This window comes from Mustela putorius, unplaced genomic scaffold (assembly GCF_011764305.1).
Source record: "Mustela putorius furo isolate JIRA1106 unplaced genomic scaffold, ASM1176430v1.1 tig00537227_pilon_pilon_pilon, whole genome shotgun sequence".
Lineage (NCBI taxonomy): Eukaryota > Metazoa > Chordata > Mammalia > Carnivora > Mustelidae > Mustela > Mustela putorius.
Window position 1 is genome coordinate 45182743 of NW_025422368.1, and position 19664 is coordinate 45202406.

At 38.6% G+C, this 19664-nt stretch overlaps 1 protein-coding gene across 1 annotated transcript in view; it reads right to left on the bottom strand.

Moving 5' to 3' along the window:
* Window positions 1–1102: 1102 nt before the first annotated feature.
* The window catches only part of TSPAN8 (tetraspanin 8), a 31087-nt gene continuing 12525 nt past the window's right edge, over window positions 1103–19664 (bottom strand). The window contains exons 2-8 of the mRNA XM_004752435.3: window positions 19100–19162; window positions 14094–14231; window positions 12532–12606; window positions 12323–12430; window positions 8225–8356; window positions 5318–5401; window positions 1103–1398 (exon numbers count right to left, since the gene is read on the bottom strand). Coding sequence (XP_004752492.1) covers window positions 1345–1398; window positions 5318–5401; window positions 8225–8356; window positions 12323–12430; window positions 12532–12606; window positions 14094–14231; window positions 19100–19162 — 654 coding nt within the window. The 3' untranslated portion in view covers window positions 1103–1344. The remainder of the gene's footprint in view (window positions 1399–5317; window positions 5402–8224; window positions 8357–12322; window positions 12431–12531; window positions 12607–14093; window positions 14232–19099; window positions 19163–19664) is intronic.

Consider the following 19664-nt stretch of genomic DNA (forward strand, 5'->3'; position numbering starts at 1 on the left):
GAAATCAGTACCTATAAGCACTAAGAGATGTAAAAGAATGTTTACAGCCAGCAACTTTATTCATACCAGCACCAAACTGGAAGCAAACCCAACGCCCATCAACAGGGGAATGGGTAAATACATTGTAATAGGTTAGTATACAGTGGGATATTACAGAGCAACGAGAATCAGCTGAAGTTGCATACAATAATATAGATGAATCTCACGAACAAAATGTTGAGCAAAAGAAGGGAGAGTACATACTTTACTATCCCATTTCTAGAAAGTTCAAGAATAGGCAAAATGAATCTATGGCCACAGAAATCAGAAAAGTGGTTACCTTTGGGAGGTATTTGCCGAGAGTGATGAGATACTGGTAAATGATTACCAACCATCAAAAAAAAAGAAAAAGAAAAGAAAAAAATCCTGATTTTATAGCATTTGCCAATTTCCATGGTATCAATCCTCTCACCATGGTGGATTTCAAGCTACCAATGTGATGTCACTGAACCCACGTCATGCATACAGTCTGCCCCCGTGAGCTGGTGGGAGCCAGCTCCAGCACATCAGAATGAAGGAACATTCTGGTGTGCTGAAAATGTTCTGTATCTTGATCTGGAAAGTGCTTACACAGGTGGAGCCTTAAGATTTGTTCACTTCGTCGTGTGGATATTATACCTAAATAAAAAGTAAAATGTAAAAATACTCCTGAGAACTCGCAAGATAAAAGCACTTAGATCCATGTCCCAGAGGAAGATCCAAAGAGGTCCCTGAGATTCAGAGCCTAAAAGGCAGCACTCAGACCTTCCTGTCCCACCCCCACTTCAACAGCTGGGAGGAAAAGAAGAGATGTCATTAGGAAACATTAGCACACATAGAAAAGAAAGGCTGACTCTTTCAGCTGGGCCACGCTCAAATTTTTCAGCCAGACGCTCAACTCAATCTTATCACCAATGGTTGACACACCACACAGAAGACAGTGTTGCTTCTGAAAAGCCCTGATCCCCTGCTTTAACTAACTATGGCCTTACCTGTCACTTAGCAATGAAAATTAATCCACCCGGGGCTCTGAATGAATGTTCTAAGCACGGTAGGACCTGAACACAATGATCAGACATGGAAATTTGCCAGCATGCACAAGGTCACTTTTATTTTGAGTAAAAATCACATTCATATCATTTTCCTGTGTCACTCACATCTTAAGTATGTTCAATATGTCTGGATGATACCTGTGATCTAGTTCAATGAGATATTTGAATCAGACAGCTGCTCCTAATGTGTACGGCACTTATATATTTAAAGTTACAAAACCAAAGCCAAATGTTAAAGGGGCCCAATGGAGGATAGCTGGACACATCCACAGATTCACTTGCTCCCAATCTGGCAGTACAGGACCATAGAAAATACAAGACCAAGTACCTAGAAAATATAATAAAAAGATTAACATGGAACTTAAAATTCTGGAGACGTTATAAATAGACAGAAAGGACATTACTCATGAAAAGATGCTGGCTAATGACAGTTCTAATCTTATTTATCTAAGTCATCTCTCTGCTTGGGAAATTGGAGCCTCCAGTGGGACAAAAGAGTATTGAGAAAGCTCTCTGAGTAGTTTTGTGTTTTAATCAGTTTTTAGCTGGCCACTCCGCTTCTAATTAGCTCTGTTTCACTGGGTAGTATTGGCTGCTCCCAGAGCACCCCATCCTTCTCGAACACAAACACCCCTCCGTGGGACATGTATCCTAGAGCTCTGGAGAACCTAGGCCTTGTGGGGGCTAGATACACCTACTGCTTCCACGGAAGGGTTATACAATCATCTGGTTTAGATCATCTGCATAAAATCAAGGAGCCTAGAATTTCTCTTGCTATATTTTTAGTCATTGCCAAGAGGAATGAAGAAAATCACTTTTTTTTTTTTTTTCTTAAAAAGCTTCTAAATCTATGGGGAATAGCTTAATTCAGGAATTTCCTTTGAAGTGAAAAAGTACAGCTGAAAATCTGAGGCATAATTTCCATCCCATTAAATGGCTCTCCCAAGAATGAGGGACCCCAAAATGTGCCCTCATTGACTCTGCAGTCAGTGCCTGGCCTGCTGTGGCTTCCAAGCAGAAATGATGGAAAGGACCCATGTGTATTGCAGACACCAGAGGCAGGAGGGGAGCAAGGGCCATTTCTGCTGAGTCATCCCAAGTGTTCCTATTGTACTGAGGCATCCTGCTTACTAATTCTTCCCCGGAAATGCATTTCAAACAAGAATTGCTGCCCCATATTTCTTCCTTCTTAAAAACAAACCAGTAGACACCAATTCTCTGCAAAAATAATGGTTTTCATCCATAATGTTTTTCTAGAATGGCCTGGAAAAGTCCTGGAATTTCATTTTTTTTGCCATAGTCCCAAACCTTCAGTCTGGGAGACAAGTATCAGGAAAGAGGAAAGAAAATGGGCAATAATCAATCAATCAATTAATTAAATAAAAAAAGAAAATGGGCAAAATATTGAGATAAAGCTACTGTCTATTGTTATTCATTGTCACAGCCTTGAAATAGAAATCCACTATTCATCAGCAGACTAAACAATTAATATCACATTTTTTTGCATTGGAAAAGATACTTTATCACTGTTCATAAAAACAGAAATAATTAAAAGAGATTCATCAGATAGTGATGTGTGCTAAGACTCAGGATAAAAGTGCTAAGTAGTGTGTATGATTTCCCGTGTTCTGAAGCAATCCAAAAAATGTTACAAATTCTCATTTTCTTCTCTCTTAACTGCTCTGTTTCTAGGACCTCCTGTCAAGATAATGTCTATCCTACAAAGTGATGACGATCATTGCCAATGGCTCTTTTTCTCCCTAATTAAAATGAGGAGTGGAAGTGCTTCTCATTTTTTGTACTGGTCTCAAATAAGGAGACATAGGAGAGTCTGGTTATTTGCGCTGAATATTGAGAATTCCAATGTCTATAGATAAAATTTTCTTACAAAATAAAGTATTTTGCATAGATCCCTGACATCCTATCTGAGAAAAATCCCTCAGGGATGTGGTCTTAACAGAGCCTTGAAAATAACTATTGGCCCAGCCCCTCACAGCCTCTGCCTAAGCAGATTATCATCAAAGGTCTAAATGTCAGAGGGTGGTTTTTCGTGTGATATTTGTCTATGGAAATAGTTTGAATATATTTTCTGCAGGAAGATATTTGTTTCTATTTTCTTCTTAACAAATAGTTATTAAAGGGACTTTTCTCTCTATGTTTGTGTTTTCTTGAATTTGAGTTTGAGAAACAGAACAGAGAAAGGCCTCACTGTTAGGCAACTAGTATTAATGCCTATAAGCCAGACTAATGCACATTTTTGGGATACAGTTTTACAGATTGGGTAATTTCAAAGCTCCTTTTTGAATAAACAGAGGGGGAATATAAAATGATTTTTTTTTCTCTTCAAATCCTAGATGGAGGGCAGGTTTTAGATTGGGGGAGTGAACAACACAAAATGGCAAAGAGTTCTTTGAACCAACTCTTTGCTATATCTACAGATAGTCTAGAAATCACACTTAATTTAACTGGCATTAACTCAGAAAAAGGTATACTTTATGATACCACTGCATAAATTCCATACCTATAAATTACTCCATGGAAGTTTTCTATTAAGGTCTTTTCCTATCCATGTCTTTAGCACACCAGTAAAATATCTAAATATGCAACAACACATGGTATATACCAATTTCATAAAATACTGAAATACTATTCCTCTTGTAATCTTATTTTCCGTTAGATGTACTTAGATTCTTGGCAAAGCCTTTGGCTATGATATGAGAGACATCAATCTTCCGAGTTCCCAGTTGACTATGTCCTTATTTTCTCTGGCTTTGCTTCCGAGAAGTTTCTTAAAAGCATCAGTGGTTTGTAGCCAGTCATAGTCAATTGACTGAATTTGAGTCTAACATGGATTTGACACTTATATTGACAATTACACTGAATACCTCTTTGAAGCCTGATCTTTCAATCATTCATTTAAAGTCTACTCTACCAACACACATGTATGTGTGTTTTATGCTTATAAATGTATGAGTACATCTGTGTGTGATTCCTTACTCACCTCTTCAACCATTAGCTCATATTTCTAAACTTGCATGAACCCAAAACACAGCAGCGAAAGACATTTTACAAAAGACAGAATCAAAAGAGAAGCAGACCTGGTGACATCCATCATATGGCAGATAAAAAGAAAATTAGCCCTATCTACTGACACAGAATGTGTCATACTTAGGCCTATTAATATGGACTACAAGGAAGTAATACTCAACAGCTTACCTTGCTGTTCAAACTCTACTAGTAACCTAGAAGACCACTTAGAACACCAAATTGCTTCAACCCCAGCTAAAATTCCTCTCTGTTGGTAAAGTAGCAAAGTATGAGCTAGAAAGCTACCAGAAATCTCAGGGAGGACATTGTATAGCAAACTATGAGAGCAAAGCTGAAGTTACTACCTTGACCTAACCAGCCCTCTGGGGCAGGAAGCAGGAAGACACCTCACACATCATTAGGATTCTTGCCAATGTCCTCACAGGGGATCAAGAGTGAATTGACTCATGTGATATCTAAATTAACCAAGATCTGGAATGATTCCAAAAATGCTTCTCTGAAATAGTTTTATTTCATCTTATTAGCAAAGAATTTTCGGCCACGTAGAAAGTACCTTTGAGTTCTTAGAAAAACCCATGCCAAGAAAATCCATCAAAATAAAAATCTTATACAGGATTTTTTTTTTTCAACACCAATAATCAAAATGATGATTGTAAATATATAAATCTTAAGTTTCCTTTAAAACTTCTTCAAGTGAATCCATAGTCTTTAAGACATCTGTCTCTAGTTTTTAAAAATTACTAGATTTCTCTAGATGGAACAGGAGGAAAAGAGCTCCCCACACTCTTGAGTTTTTACTCTCTACATCAAAATTGGGAAGAGAGAAGAATTTGTAGAGGTCATGTTTTGGTTTTCTTTGGTGCTTTTTCTTCTAACTTCAGGAAACTTTAACTCTTGGGCTAGTTTTCAACAAGAAAAGGATCTGGGACTAAGAACTGTGGGAATTAATTCAATTTTTGTTTCCCAGTGGAGAGATCGTTCATAAATAATGGTCTCAGCCCTGCTGAATTGATAAGATTGTAATCCTCTTCCCAGACCGAAGACCACTAGAAAAAAGATGCTGGACCTTGGGCAGTTGGCACCCAGTATTTTTCTCAAGCACCTGGTTTATACTTGGCTTACTATTCATATTTGTTGGAAGAATTAATGAATAAACAAGGCAATGAATGAAGAGTTAATAATGCAAGGTTATACTATACCTCAATAAACACCAGTCCAAATGCTATTCCAATAACTATGAGAAAATGTTTTGCAACTGTTTCTTTTATGAAAGAAATGCATGGCTGTTAAAAACAAAAACAAAAAAGTTACCTTTAATGAAAATTTTATTTATTTAATTTATTAAAATTTTATTTGATTTATTTTAATTAAGATTTTTCCTCCCATTAGGTTGGCTTTTTACATTGCAACAGAGGAACACAGTCAACAAAAAGGAGTTCGATTACTCCACTCCACCATTCTGCCACACCACACTCCTCCCCGCACCAAAAGGTGGTTAATTGTGGTTTGTTCACTGAGAAGTAAAATCCAACTATTAAATTCAAGTATCTCATTGCTAAATCTAGGGATCTCTAGGTATAAGTAATAATTTTATCCTAACTTTCAATTATTCATTTTAGAGCTGTTATCACTTTGAGTGTGGGTTTTTGGGGTTTTTTTTAGGTTTATAATCTGCAACAAAGAGTTTCCTGATTTTTGTTTTAGCTAACTATAAAACAAGTTTTCATTTTTAAAACAAGGTTTTAAAAAAAATCCCTTAGTAATTTATATCAGGATTATTTTTACTTTAAAAGGGGAATAGATATTATGTCCACTCTTTTGTCTTTACTTCAGATAAAAATGAGAATTGAGAAAGTAGATTCTCTGCCATATTTGTTGAAATATATTCAAACTGGCATGCAATTTCAAGCTTATAACATTTCAGACCAGACCTAAAAATTCCAACAATTGTAAATTACATGGGTAATTTTCAAAATGGAAAAATACTGCATAATGTAATAGTGGGATTATCTGTATTGCCAGAAAATATATCATCCCTGTGATATTCTTATATGTGCAGAGGGATAACAAAATATTGCTACGGTTGATAAAATAAAAGTTCTCCATAAGGCTGAGTAAAACAGTCTCTTCCTTCTCATTCTCGAATGTAATGGGTTTCTCCATTCACATCTGATCCAAAGTGGTAAAACATTCGAGTAAATTATTATGTCATGTAGGGTTAACTATGAGATTAATAATCTTATCTACTGAGTCACATTCATTATATTTGAGGAGCTTTCTCCCCCTTTCCCCTGCAGATAACCAGGTTACCTTGGCAAAGGAAGGGGAAAAAAGGAAATGTGAATTATGGCAATTCCAGATTTCTTATTTTTCCAGACATCTTGCAAATGACACAAGGCAGATGGAAGTATTTTATGAATTTATGACCCTCCTTTTGGGAAACTGGTGCAGCTATCAGCCTATCTTCCACTGAATTATGTGTGAATTTGGAGGGAATGTCTATTACCTTTTAGGATAAAGAAATCTATCCTGCAGAAAAACACCTTTGAATCAAATCTTTAATGGGCTGCAGATAACAATCTACAACTGAATTTACTAATGCCCTCATCATCCTCAAAGTGGCAACTGCATTCATTTATACCATATTTATTTTACCTCTTCCTCGAGATACCACATCACTAAACTAGGTCGGAAGAAATATAAAAAGTAAGAATAAAACTGCTTAGGGACATTACTTTGACAATAAAAAAAAACATGGTTGCTCTGTAGTTTGGTTGGGATAACTTTCCCCCGTGAATTATGTTAAGTACTAGTAACAGCAATTCCCCTTTAGAACAGTCTTTTGATTTGTGATGAGATTAGCAAAAGGGATGTGACAGCCAGCGGGAGAGAAATGTCCCCCATGATACTTTCTATTTCCTACTATATAATTAACCTTAATAGCCATTACTGCACCAATGCCAAAATGAAAATAATCTTCAGATGTCACAGAAATTAATTCATTGAATTATAATAGCTTTTATGCATCTTTCTCCCAACTAGATGATAATCCCCTCGAAGGTCCAGACGTATGTGATTTTAGCAAGGGCCTGTCTGATACGTGGTGGACACTGAAGAATAACAACAAATAAATGAAACATTAATATCAATTATCATTGTCCTCTGCATTCCTCCCAAGCAGAGGGAACAATTTATGTAAAGCCCCATGGTAAGGAACAGATATTATATTCTTGAACCCTGAAGACTATGTTTGATAAGGTCCCGTAATACTTTGCACCTGCCTCTGTATAAGAAATATCAATAATTTGTTGAAATGAAGTTGCCTAGTTTTCACTCTCTCTTCATTATTTGAGTGTCAGCTCCATGAGTGCAAACATTGTGCCTGTCAGGAATAGATTTTCAGTGGCTGGTAAAAGGCCTGGCCCCTAGGAGGTGGTCACTCAGTTTTGATGAATTAAACAGTAATAAGAAATACAACACATACTGACATCTACAAGTGACATAAATATGACAACTACAGCTCATAAAAGACAAACACAGCTTTTTCAATTGACTTTAAATGTCTGAGGCCACTTCTTAATTGAAGCAATAATTAGGTAAATTGATTGATGTACTTAACATCCAGAGCCAAACTCCTAAAGGCCAAGTCTTTATACCTGCACAATTACTTGAGAAAAGGAATCTTTGATAAGAAAAAGAAATCTTTACTTCACAAACTAAAGTGAAAATATAGTTTTCTAGGACTTATGTTAAAATAGAAAAAATAAAGAAGAATAATGATTAGTCATTAATCATTATTAATGAAGATGAGATAACTTTCATCAGTTAGATTGTGCTTTCCTTCTTGCAGTGGAATGTTTCTTTGATCTATTAATGTTGACTTTAAAAGATATCAGACTCACAGAAAAAAAAAGAAATACTTTCACTTTTTTATATCCACTTTTATCTTTAAATAGGATTTATTTATTATTTGGGAAATTCCTGGGACTTTTATATCATTATTCCCATTGTAATTTCTTGCAATTTAATTTTTTTTTTTTGTAGAGACTCATGGTGAAAAATAATTAACAGAACCACTTACTATGTCAAGTTTGATTTGTTCTTACCTGTTTGTAAACATTTTTGCCTTCATATACCACACAAGAATCTGTCGAACTTGTACATTCACATGACTTAAAATTTTGTTGAAAATTCTTTCCCCAGTCAGCAGCTCCATTGACCAAACCACAGCATTTATACTGTTTAATGGAAAGTAGGTATATGAAACAATCACCAAAGAAAATTTTAAAAAATTGTCAATACGTTGGATCTTATTTTTCTGAAACTATTATTAAGGTGTTTCCTATACCAAAATGTCATGTAAATCACCTCACTAATTTCTCTGGATATAGAAGCAAAAATGAAGAAATCTTCCATTTTGGTCTTAATATTAATGAAGGAAAAATAGGGTTGCAGATGCACATGTCTGAAGAAGTTGGAGAAAAGATGAAAAATTCACCTAGTTTTAAATGACAAAAGAGAGGGGCAGAATCAGGTCTATGTACCCCAGATTTGGGGAAAGAAGCTTCCAAAAAGTTCATGAGAAAATCAAGTTCTCTTTAAATAACTTTTGCTCAAAAGAGATGAGAGGTTTTAAAAAATGATTTTAAAGAGGTTTTAAAAATGATCTTTGATCATTTTTGAAGGAGAGGAGGAAAAGAATGAGAGGCCTCTCAAAGGCCAAAAGATGATGCATGGTGAGCCTCCGGTAAAGCTGAATTTTACATGGACCTCTGCAAAATGGGGGAGGCAGGCAAATGAAGGAAGAAACTCTTAAAATAATGTCAAGGAAGGCCCAGAATATACTGAAACATGGGGAAACATTTAGGGAATCTGTGGTCGTGTTTTGGGAAAAGAAACAAGGAACAATAAACCCGATGACTCAGGGTCCATGGCCCATCGTATGATCAGATGAAAGAGAGATGTAACCGTACCTCATCTTGTTCTATTTTATCTATTAGAAAGACAACTCTTCATGAAGAAAAGTTAGAAAAAACTGCTGGAGAAAACAGAACCCAGACTACATGATTTTCTAGGCTAAGATGCATTATAAATGCCAGGATATTGAGAAATCTTTCACTTCTGGCTGGGTGACCACACTACCCCCATTACTTAACCCCTCAGTGCCACAGTTTCTTCATTTGTAAAATGCAGATAACAGTAGTTGCTCAGAGTAGAAAAGTCGTGGGTTTGTTGTAAAAAAAACAACAAAAAAAAAGTAATATTCCTGTGAAGATGGGAAGTGCTTAGCCCAGTACCTGGCTTATAGAAAGTACTCAGTATGTGGAAGCTATTGTTGCTGTTATTGTGGTGGGTGTTGCCATTTCCATTATACTCTGTTCAACACTGATATGAATCATTTAGATAAATATTTGGAAAGGACCTTTTCAACTCTGTAGTTGCTATAGAGCTGGCAGTGATGATTAATATTTTGGGGAATGGACTCAAGTTCCAAAGTTAGTTGAAAAAAATAGACTCAAACCAACAAGTTGAGTTGAAGCAGATATAAAGTCTTGCCCTTTGGCTCAAAGCCTTAAATGCACAAATATATGACTCAGCAGACATTCATATGACGAAGAGTGAAAGATTGCAGTTTGTCCTAAGGTCAATCAGTATGAGCAAAAAAAACAATCTTGAAAAGCTTCCTTTCCTGTTTTCATGATAGACATGATTAATTGCTCATGCTTTCTGATTAAATAATCTTGAATAATATTAATTGATATAGACAGCCAGATTTTTTTAAAAGTCCCAATTATATGTACTCACAGATCAGTCCATATTTGGAGAACAATATACCTCAGGACTCCTTCCTTAAGAAGAGGCCTAGAAGCAGAAGACATGGTAGGAGGTAGAAAGACTAAACTTGGTATGATATCTGGTCACCAGATCAGATGTGTGAGAAGTCAAGGAAGAAGTTGGCCAGGATTTGTTGGAAGTGTTATCACAGCTGGATGAACAAGACTCAGCGCAGTGAACAATACAACCACCTCTAGACAAAGAGTCATCACCAAGAATCCGAGAGAAGCACTTTCCATTAGTATGTTAGCAGAGAAGTCATGGGGGCATTTCTCCAAAATCCAAAGAGAAAAACCACTTTGTATAGACAACTTCTGTTCATGTGTGGTGGGCCCCTGAGTCATCCAGCAAGAGTTGGGTGTAGGATTCTTTTTCCAAAAAAAAGTGTTACTAAACCTTGGTGGAGAGAGGAAGAGGGGGGAGGGAGGAAGGAAGGAAGGAACTCAAAATGGACATTAAAAAAGAACTGTAGTTCTATGAGCATAGGAAGCTTCAGGCATAGGATTAGCATACAAGAATGGAAGTAATTTCAGAACTGTGCTAAAATAAACAGAACATTTAGAACCCCATGGTTGTTACTGGGACCTTGGATATCAGGGACAATGCGCAGCAAGTGCAATTCAGGACCCAATCCAGAGATCTGGTGTTTACCTAGAGCACCTTTTGTCTTAAGTCAACCACCAGGGAGGATCAAGGATGATTGGTCCCACTCAGGGGAAGAACTGAGTTGCTTAAATTCTTCCTGCTTTCAACCTGGGTTGATCTGGGCTCCAGAGTAGGATGCTAGAGGGGAGAGGATCAAGAAATGCAGCTATTGGGGATGCTGGGAAAAGCACACCACAGAGGAAGTGAAACAGAGACTGACTCCTATCAGGTTTCAGCTCTTGGAAATGATGCTTTAAACAGAATTTTTACAAGCTGGAGTCTATTCAAACAGGAACTGGGGAATGCTCTGGAAAAAAAAAAAAAAAGTCATCTGATAAATAGTTCAAGAAACCAAGGATGTTTCAACTTAAAAAGCAAAGCTTTTAGAAGTCATATGATAGCCATTGTCAAAGTACAAGCTGCAATGTGCAGACGCATCAGTAGATTTTCTTTTTTTCCTCTGAAACTCCAGAAGGAAGAACTAGGACTAAATGATGTAAATCCTAGGGAGGCAGGTTTTGTTTCAAATTAAGAAAGAACATACTAATCATCAGACTTAGATATAAATGGGGTGGATGGACAAAAACTGATGAACTTAAATTCTTCAATGCTTAGAGGGTGAATAAACATAAATAAAAAAAAAAAAACTTCAATCAATGAGAAGTCAAGTTAAATGCCCTACAAAGTCCAGCTGTCCTCTGAGATTCTGAGAATTTCCTTAACATGTGAACCGAATGCTACATGTGGTTAATACAGTGGGAATTCTGAAAAAAAAAAAAAAAAAAAAGAGTGATTTGGAGTTTTACAGAGTAAGTAACATTTTTGTCGAGCCCTGAAGCACATGTAGTATTTGGGAAGAAAGAGAAAAGTATTAGTATTTTCCAAGATAGGGAATGATGCCAAGGTAGTAAGGCAGAATTGTTTAAGGGGTCCTGAGCAGACAAACCTGACTGGACGAGAGGGGAGGGGAGGGGCTTCTTTTTTGTTTTTTTGTTTTTGTTTTTGTTTGTTTTATGTTTACGAAGTAGTATTTACAAATATTAAAATATTTGGTAAGAGCCAGAGAATATAATACCTTCAATTTTGACTTTACCCTAAAGACAGAGAAGCAACTTCAATAAGTAAATAAGGGAGAGGCTGGTACACCAATTAAAAAAAAATAACTAGTCAGACAACGGGGTTCAAATTCCAAGCTTATTACTCATTAGCCATCAGACCTCTCCAACACCTAACCCCTTATCTATAAAAGAGGGATAATAAAGATATAATGATCCACCTCAAAGAGTTGTCATAAAAATTAAATGACCTGCTAAATGTAAGGCCCAGTACAACTAAGTAGCAAGAAATGATACATGTAATTCTTTTTATGACAGAGGGGACAGACATGGAGACAGAGGGAGAGAGACTTTCCAAATGCCCCAAACACACTATCCTGGTTAATGGTAAGAAGTATGAAACAACTATTGATTTGGTCCATTGAGGCTTAATTGGTCATAAACATATCTTCTTAATCTCTGTCCTCCTAAACTGGGTCAGAACTTCATAAGAAGCTGGAAGCAAAGTCAGAAATACTCTTGGATTTTTCTTACTGCATAGTGACAGAATAATCAGTCAAAATCTGCAAAACGGAGACATGTTTTTACTTTAAGGAATACTCCTGCTAAAAATTAAGTAAACACAAAACCGATGCCCCACTCCCCAAATGACCTATAAATGCTAATTACCTTTTCTTGAAATGTAGCCAGGGCTTCCTGGAATGCTTGTGCCTCCTTGTCTGTTTCACTTAAAAGCTTTACATTTTCATAGAAAGTCTCATTCAGAATGCGCTCGGACTGAAAATTGAAAAGCATTGTTAAATTATTCATGCTGGAAGGTAGTATTTTGATATTTTAGACTTTTCCGGAATTATCAAATATTATGTATATATACATACATCAGATCTGAAGGTAGCTCCCAGGACACCTGCTGCCACCTGCAGGAGCAGGATCAGAAGTAAGCCTATGAAGAACTGAAAAAAAAGAAAACAAATGGAACACGTATTATCCCCAGGGCCTTCAGTCACATCTTGGGACATTTGGGCTTGGCGCATTGTTCTGCAATCAGGATCACATTACCGTTGGAAGAATAACCACATTCCTCATTTATTCTACCCTTTGCCTCAAAAAGACAATTTCGGGCCTATAGTCGTCAAAAACCTTTGTTTCAAACTCCGACTAAGCAAAGCGGTTAAAACAAAAATTTACTGAGAGGATTGTAGACGTCGGTGTGATGTTGAACGGAAGGAAGTTTGAACGTTTACATACATACAATTATTGGAATATTCTTACTCTTTTTTCTTCATCAAATGCAAACTCGCACACACTTTAGGACAAACTTCAGAAAGGAGTTCAAAACAAGTTTTCTACCGTTAGCAGAACCACCTGGGATCTCATTATAAATGTACACTTCTGAAACCTGCCTCAGATCTACTGAATTCTAACTTGAAAGAATGCAGCCCACAAATTAGGTTTTCTCTCTTTAAAACAAGCTCCTCAAGTAATTAAGTCTCCCAAATTGCGAATGAGGCCTTATTGATCAAAAGGCAACCACTAGGGATACTATTAAAATCCTGCTGAGGTCTGTGTCTCCGCCTTCCCTCATAATACACAAACTGTTACACAGTATCTTTCAGGGACTGATACAATACTTACTCTATGAGAGAAACAAGCTGAAGTGATCTCTGTAAACACTAATGTTAGCTTTTATCTAATAAATATGTCAGGATCTTTTTCTAATATTTTTTCTACATCCATTTATTATTTTCTACTGTACCTGGTAAAGGTAAAAGTCTGTGGATTATCCCAACCCAATCCATCCTCCCTGAAACTTTCTAAGCAACAAATCTGATTACCTCACTCTCTTCCAATTTGGTCAGCATGGAATAGGATTTGACGCCGTCCGCACTCACACCCATCTCCCATCATGCACTAAAAACAGCCTCTGTCACACTCTAGACACACCCAAGGCCATGTCACTCCCTAAACATGCCAGCACCACGCTGACAAACTCTGTCTCTGGAAAGCCCGTCACCCCCTCACCCACACAAACACCACTCTCACTTCCGCTTCTAGCTTGAAAGTTCTCTCCTCTATCCTTGCCCTCCTCTTCTTGGGCCATACACACTAGAGCTAATAGTTGGCTTGTCTGTCTTCCCTAATGGGTTCTAATTGTCTTAATGTCTTTGTATCTTTTAGCCCAGTATCTGGCACACAACCCTGTACTCAGTAAGAAGGGAGGAAGGGAAGGAGTGGGGAGAGGGAGAGAGGAAGGAAGGACTATAATTTCTTAGGGCATCCTCTCATCTAAGCTAAAAAATATTGGCCTCTATAATCAACCCCCCTAAACAAAAGTTAGAGTTTCCTTAGTCTTGGGAAGTCTTTTTGACAGACAATGGAAATGGAAGACCAGCCTCAGAAGTCTGAAGGTTGGGTGTTGGGATCTGTCTGGAGAACTTACCAAAAGAAGCAAGCAGCGGCTTTCTCTCACAGCACCACAGCATCCCAGGAAACCCAGAATCATGACGATAGACCCCACAGCGATCAAGATGTTCACAGAAATATAGGGGCTAGTAACAGAATTCCCAGGGTTGAGAATCTGAAAATAAAAAAGAGATGAATGACAGAAAAATCCCTTTCTTCCATGTTGGTTGTTCGAGAAATATCCCTTGGGTACTTAGTATGGACCAGGCCCTATTCTGGCACCTTAAGATACTTCAGTGATTTCCAGAAGCAAAAAAATTCCTGCTTTAAGGAGCCTCCATTCTTTTGAGGTATTACTTACCTGAATAACATTTTCCAATGTATATTTTTCTAAGATGATATATTGGATGCCTTATTGAGGAAATGTCATAGACTTTTAAAATGGCGATTATTTTTTTTAAAAAAGATCTTATTTATTTATTTAACAGATAGAGATCACAAGGCAGAGAGGCAGACAGAGAGAGGGAGGAAGAAGCAGGCTCCTGGCTGAGCAGAGAGCCCCATGTGGGGCTCGATTCCAGGACCCTGGGATCATGACCCGAGCTGAAAGCAGTGGCTTTAACCCACTGAGCCACTCAGGAGCCCCTAAAATGGCGATTATTTTTTAAAAGTTTAGAGGGATAGGTACTTTCACCCATGATGCGATTTTTGGTTTTCATATTTTGTGTTTTATACCTAACAGTCACATAGTAAACCATGCATATTTTATGGCAATCTAATTATTTAAATTCAAAAGGCAAGTTCCTCAAACTACCAAGAGACCCAACAGTATGAATGAGTCTTAAAAAAAATTAGGGTGAGCCAAGTAAGCCATATTCCAAAGAGTGATTGCTGTATGATTCCATTTGTATGACATACAAGAATAAGTAACTCAGAAATCAGACCAGTGTTTGACTTTGAGTAAGACAGGAGGGAAAGACGGAACCAACTGCAAAGGGATATGGTGAACATGTATGGGTCGATAAAAACGCTTTGCATGTTGATTGTAATAGTGATCATGCAGGTCTATACATTCGCCCAAACAAACAAAAATATTTAAACCAAGAAAATAATGCTAGTTGCTGACATTCCATGTAATTCTGTCTCCTTGTTCCCAGAAGGTATGGTCTTTAGAGTCGTCAGAAACTCTTTACTTTGCCTGTTAAGCAATGGTATATTGAGGAACACATCCCAGGGCTCCTTATATGGGCTTGGGCTACCTTCCCTGCATAATTCAGTTTTTCTCTCCCATAATACAGATACTCTTCTTCATCAGCTTTCTGATACCTAGCCTCAATCTACCACTCGTTTTCCAGATAAATCATAAGCGAAAACTGAAGCCTTGTGCATATTCTGTACACGAGTGCTCCTGGGATCTCATCCATTAATATGCTCTCTATCTACCGGGCTATTTCCAGGCAGAGTCCTAGCTGTTACACTACCTCAGAGACCCTGCCTTCTAGAAACTGCTGCACAGCATGTGGGCCAGCATGTAGACTCTCTTAATAGGAAATACATTAAAAAAAACCAAACTGCTAATAATAATGTGTATGGTTTTTAAAGACTTTAAAAACCAGCTTATAGCCTAAAGGAAAGCTTCATTCAACATTAATAGGAAAGAATGCGCTGCAACTGTAAAAGCATTAAAACAAAGATTTATACTCTAGTCAGAGTCCTTATATATAACTAAGGTTCTAACCCCAGACTAGTCAACTAACCTTGTGGGGCCCTAGTTTCCCATTTATAAAGGAAACTGGGTCAGCCTCTGTGATCCCTGAGGCCTCCTTTGTCTCTAAGAGTCTGTGCTTACAGATAATGTTTCAACCTACATATTTGGAAAGCTTGCTTATGTCCTAAAGATTTTTTTGTTTGTTTTTCAGGGTTTTTGTTTATTTAATTGTTGTTTGCATGTTCATACTGAAGCTAAGAAATTGGTTTTGTTAATAAACACAGAAGGCACCTGGATCAGAGCAGATAATGACCCAAAAAAGCAGCATTAGGAAACCCCCTCTACCCACCTACCGTCAAACATTACTCCCCTAGAACATTGTGGCCAGTGCAGGTAAACCTGAAGGCATCTGAGAGGGATAACTCACTGTCTTGAGATGTCAGAATTCGGCTTATAGGCCAGACAGAAATAACAGGTCAAATACCTACAGGGGAGACTGCAGAGGGCGGCCAGCATTGTAATGAAGCAATTCTAGAAGACTGGTGTGGGCAGCGTGACCCCTTGGCTAGAGACTGGCCAGAAAGCAATGTGTTGGATGCCTGAGGGTTTGCTGTTCTAAGATCAGCCCAACAAGTGGCTCTTCTTTTTCAGGCAAGACATGGAAATCTGAGTTCAGGTGTTGACTCCAGGAAAGGGAGACCAGAGTTTCAAAGGCTGTCTTGGATGAACAGTGTCTGTGTGGGTGAAGACAAAGGGAGAATGATTTCTAATGGCTGAACCTTGAAGAAGACTCAGGGTGTTCTGTGAATTCTAAGAGATCTCCTGAGACAGAATAGCTGCCCACAGGCTTTGCCTCAGGGTGCTGAGTTTCCCTGAGGGAAAACAAAGTGTCCTTAGCAGAGATACTTTGAGCATAAAGAGATATGCTAAAATTTGTGCACAAAGACTTCCCAGACATTCTTCCTTTTTGCCTTCATGCTCCAGCTTTTTCTTGTAAAACTGGTGCCTCTGTTTTTCCCCTACTAAAATTAGTTCTTTGCAGTCTTGATTCTTAGTCAGAGACTTTAGATAAAAGTAAATCAAGGGCACCTGGGTGGCTCACTGGGCTAGGCTTCTGCCTTCGGCTCAGGTCATGATCTCAGGGTCCTGGAATCGAACCCCACATCGGGCTCCCTGCTCAGCCGGGAGCCTGCTTCCCTCTCTCTCTCTGCCTGCCTCTCTGCCTTTTTGTGATCTCTTTCTCTCTGTCAAATGAATGAATAAAATCTTAAAAAAAAAAAAAAGAGAGAGAGAGAGAGAGAGAGAGATAAATCAAGCCAACTTCACAGAAGCCAAGCTGGTTGCCGGTGTCCTAGCAGATACGGACTTTCCATCTGGGGTTCGAGACTGACAGAGCACAAGAGTCAAAACGTAACAGAAGATGCTGCCTCGCTCTACAAATTCATTCTGTGTCCCCAGATGTGGAGTCCCTCCCTCTCAAGGACAACAGTTCTCCTTTAATACATTCAATGTGTGGAATTTCTTAATAGACTAAACACCAAAGTTGTTTACCAGAAGCACTTGGAGAAAAAGAAAATGTTCCCATATCAACCAGAAATAAAGTGAAATAAAAGACAGGCTGCACACACATCTTAGAAAGGCAAACGCGCCCTCTGAATAGGCAGCTGTCTAATCTCTGGGCTTAATTACGCTTCCGAAAATCCGACGTCAGCCTCTAGACAACAGAGTTTCCGGGTATCTTCAAATATCCTTCTTGAGTGCAAACCCAGGGCCCAAGGCCACCTGGAAGTCCCTGTTAACATTTATCAGTATAAAACCATAAATGAAATCCAGATGGACTAGGATGTTACCGACTAGTTTGCCACACCTGTCCCTCACCCAGTTTCCTCACCGTGGGAAGGCACCAAATGAGGAAGCTAACTGCCCCTGTGATTCCTTGGGCTCTCTAAGGGTAGAAAGCAGATTTGAAAAAGAAAAAGAGAAGAGGAGATAGAGAAGGAAGGAAGGGAGGAAGCGGGGGGCAGGGGAGAGAAGGAAAGAAGGCAGGCAGGCCGGCAGGAAGGGAGGTAGAGGCAGACAAGCCACCCAGTTGAGGAAAGGAATCAGAACAGATGTTAATTCGCTTTTAGTCTCTCTTATGACAAGACTGTCTCCAAAGGCATTTAGCTTCATCACGGTATAATCAGAATACATTAATCGCTGGCTTAGTGTATCTTAATAATTATCAAATAAGGATCGAAATTTCTCTTACAGGCAGACACTTCATTTGGGCAAATAAATATCTTGAAAAGGCTCTAGCAGTAGAAGACAGGATCCTGAACGGTGGCAAGAGCCCAGACCACAAAGAAGAAGGGAACTGCCGTGCATGCGGTTAAGAATAATTCGGGGGGTGGAGGGCCCCTCAGAAGAAGGGGGAGAGAAGAATGGAAGCAGGGGAGCCAGGAAATGATGCCAGCTATTCTGTTGGGTAGAACCAAAGGAAGAGCCCCGCGCGCCTCCTCCTCCTCTCTCCCTCATGCACTCTTTTGCATTCACAAAGGGGATGTAATACGGAATGGAAACCGCCCATGTGCGATCCAAAGACTGGAGCCAGAATTAACTCTACGAACTGAATTCTTCCTGACCTGTGAAAATCTTGGTAAGTGCTTTGCCACGGGGCACAGAATGGCACCTGGTGAAGGAGAGGGGCTTGCGCTAATCTTATCTAGCTAGCAAGAGGTTGGACACCCCCGGCCCAGGGCTCAGTTGCCCTAGTGGGACTGCTGTCTTACTGTTCTAAGGAGTCACCCTCAATGCCAGTTGGCACAGGTAATTAATTACTAACCACCTTTGTACTTTGTTGCCTTTAGATTCAAATTCTTCTTCTCCAAAAGAACTTCTCCTTTTCTTTACTTTGGACCAACCTTCCACCTTGGGATCAGCCAAATGATGGTCAGTACCTTGGACTACAGACACTGTTGGTGTGGAGGAATGGCAGTCTGTCTCCTCCAGCTACACTTCAGGCTGGCCTTCCGCCAGTAACGAAGGAGCCTGGTTTCCATTCTAGCCCCTTCCGATCTCCATGTTCATGGCAGTCTTTCTATCATTAAAATAACACCCCTCCATTCTCCAAAAGGATTGATCCATGCCTGGCACAGTGCCAGGCACATAGTGAGTAATTAAATTTGATTAATTAAATTGAATTAAATTATAAGATCGCATACCAGCACAAAGGACTACATCAAGCAGTTAAGGAAAAGGCTATAGAAATATTTATATTATTGTTGTCACTTTTTCATCATTGGAAGAGAAATAACCTGTTTTGGGAGTGGAGAAATTTGTATCTATTTATTTACCTCTTCACCATCTTTGTTAACTCGTATCCAAATTGCCGCTCCCAGGATCAAGATGCCACATAGCTGCAGGAAAAAAAAAAACAAAAACAAAAAACAAAAAACGTGTTAGAGGACAACAGAGACAAGCTGCGACTCTGACTGAACACACCCCTAGATCATAATGGCTTATCACTAATCATACACTTCCACCTAAAAGATGTAAATCTGGCATGTTCACGTGCAGGTAATTGCTAAAACGTTCCACTAAATTGGTAAATTTGTTAAGAATAATTCTGTTTCCCATCCACAGTCCATTCATCGGTCTGCAGACAAGAAGTCACCACCACTATAGTTTTTCATATTTCAACACTAACTCTGTGTTTTTGCTAGATTATAATAGCTGAAAGATAGGTCACAACAGTTTAAAGACAAAATATCCTTTTAGGCCCCTGGGTTTGTCTCAGAAGCTGTCTTGGACCAAAAGGGAAGAAAAACCTAATCATCAAACATTCCTTCAAGATTCTAGAAGCAAGAAATTGGGATAGGCAGGGAACAGTAGTACATCTGACAAAATCTTCAGGTAAGC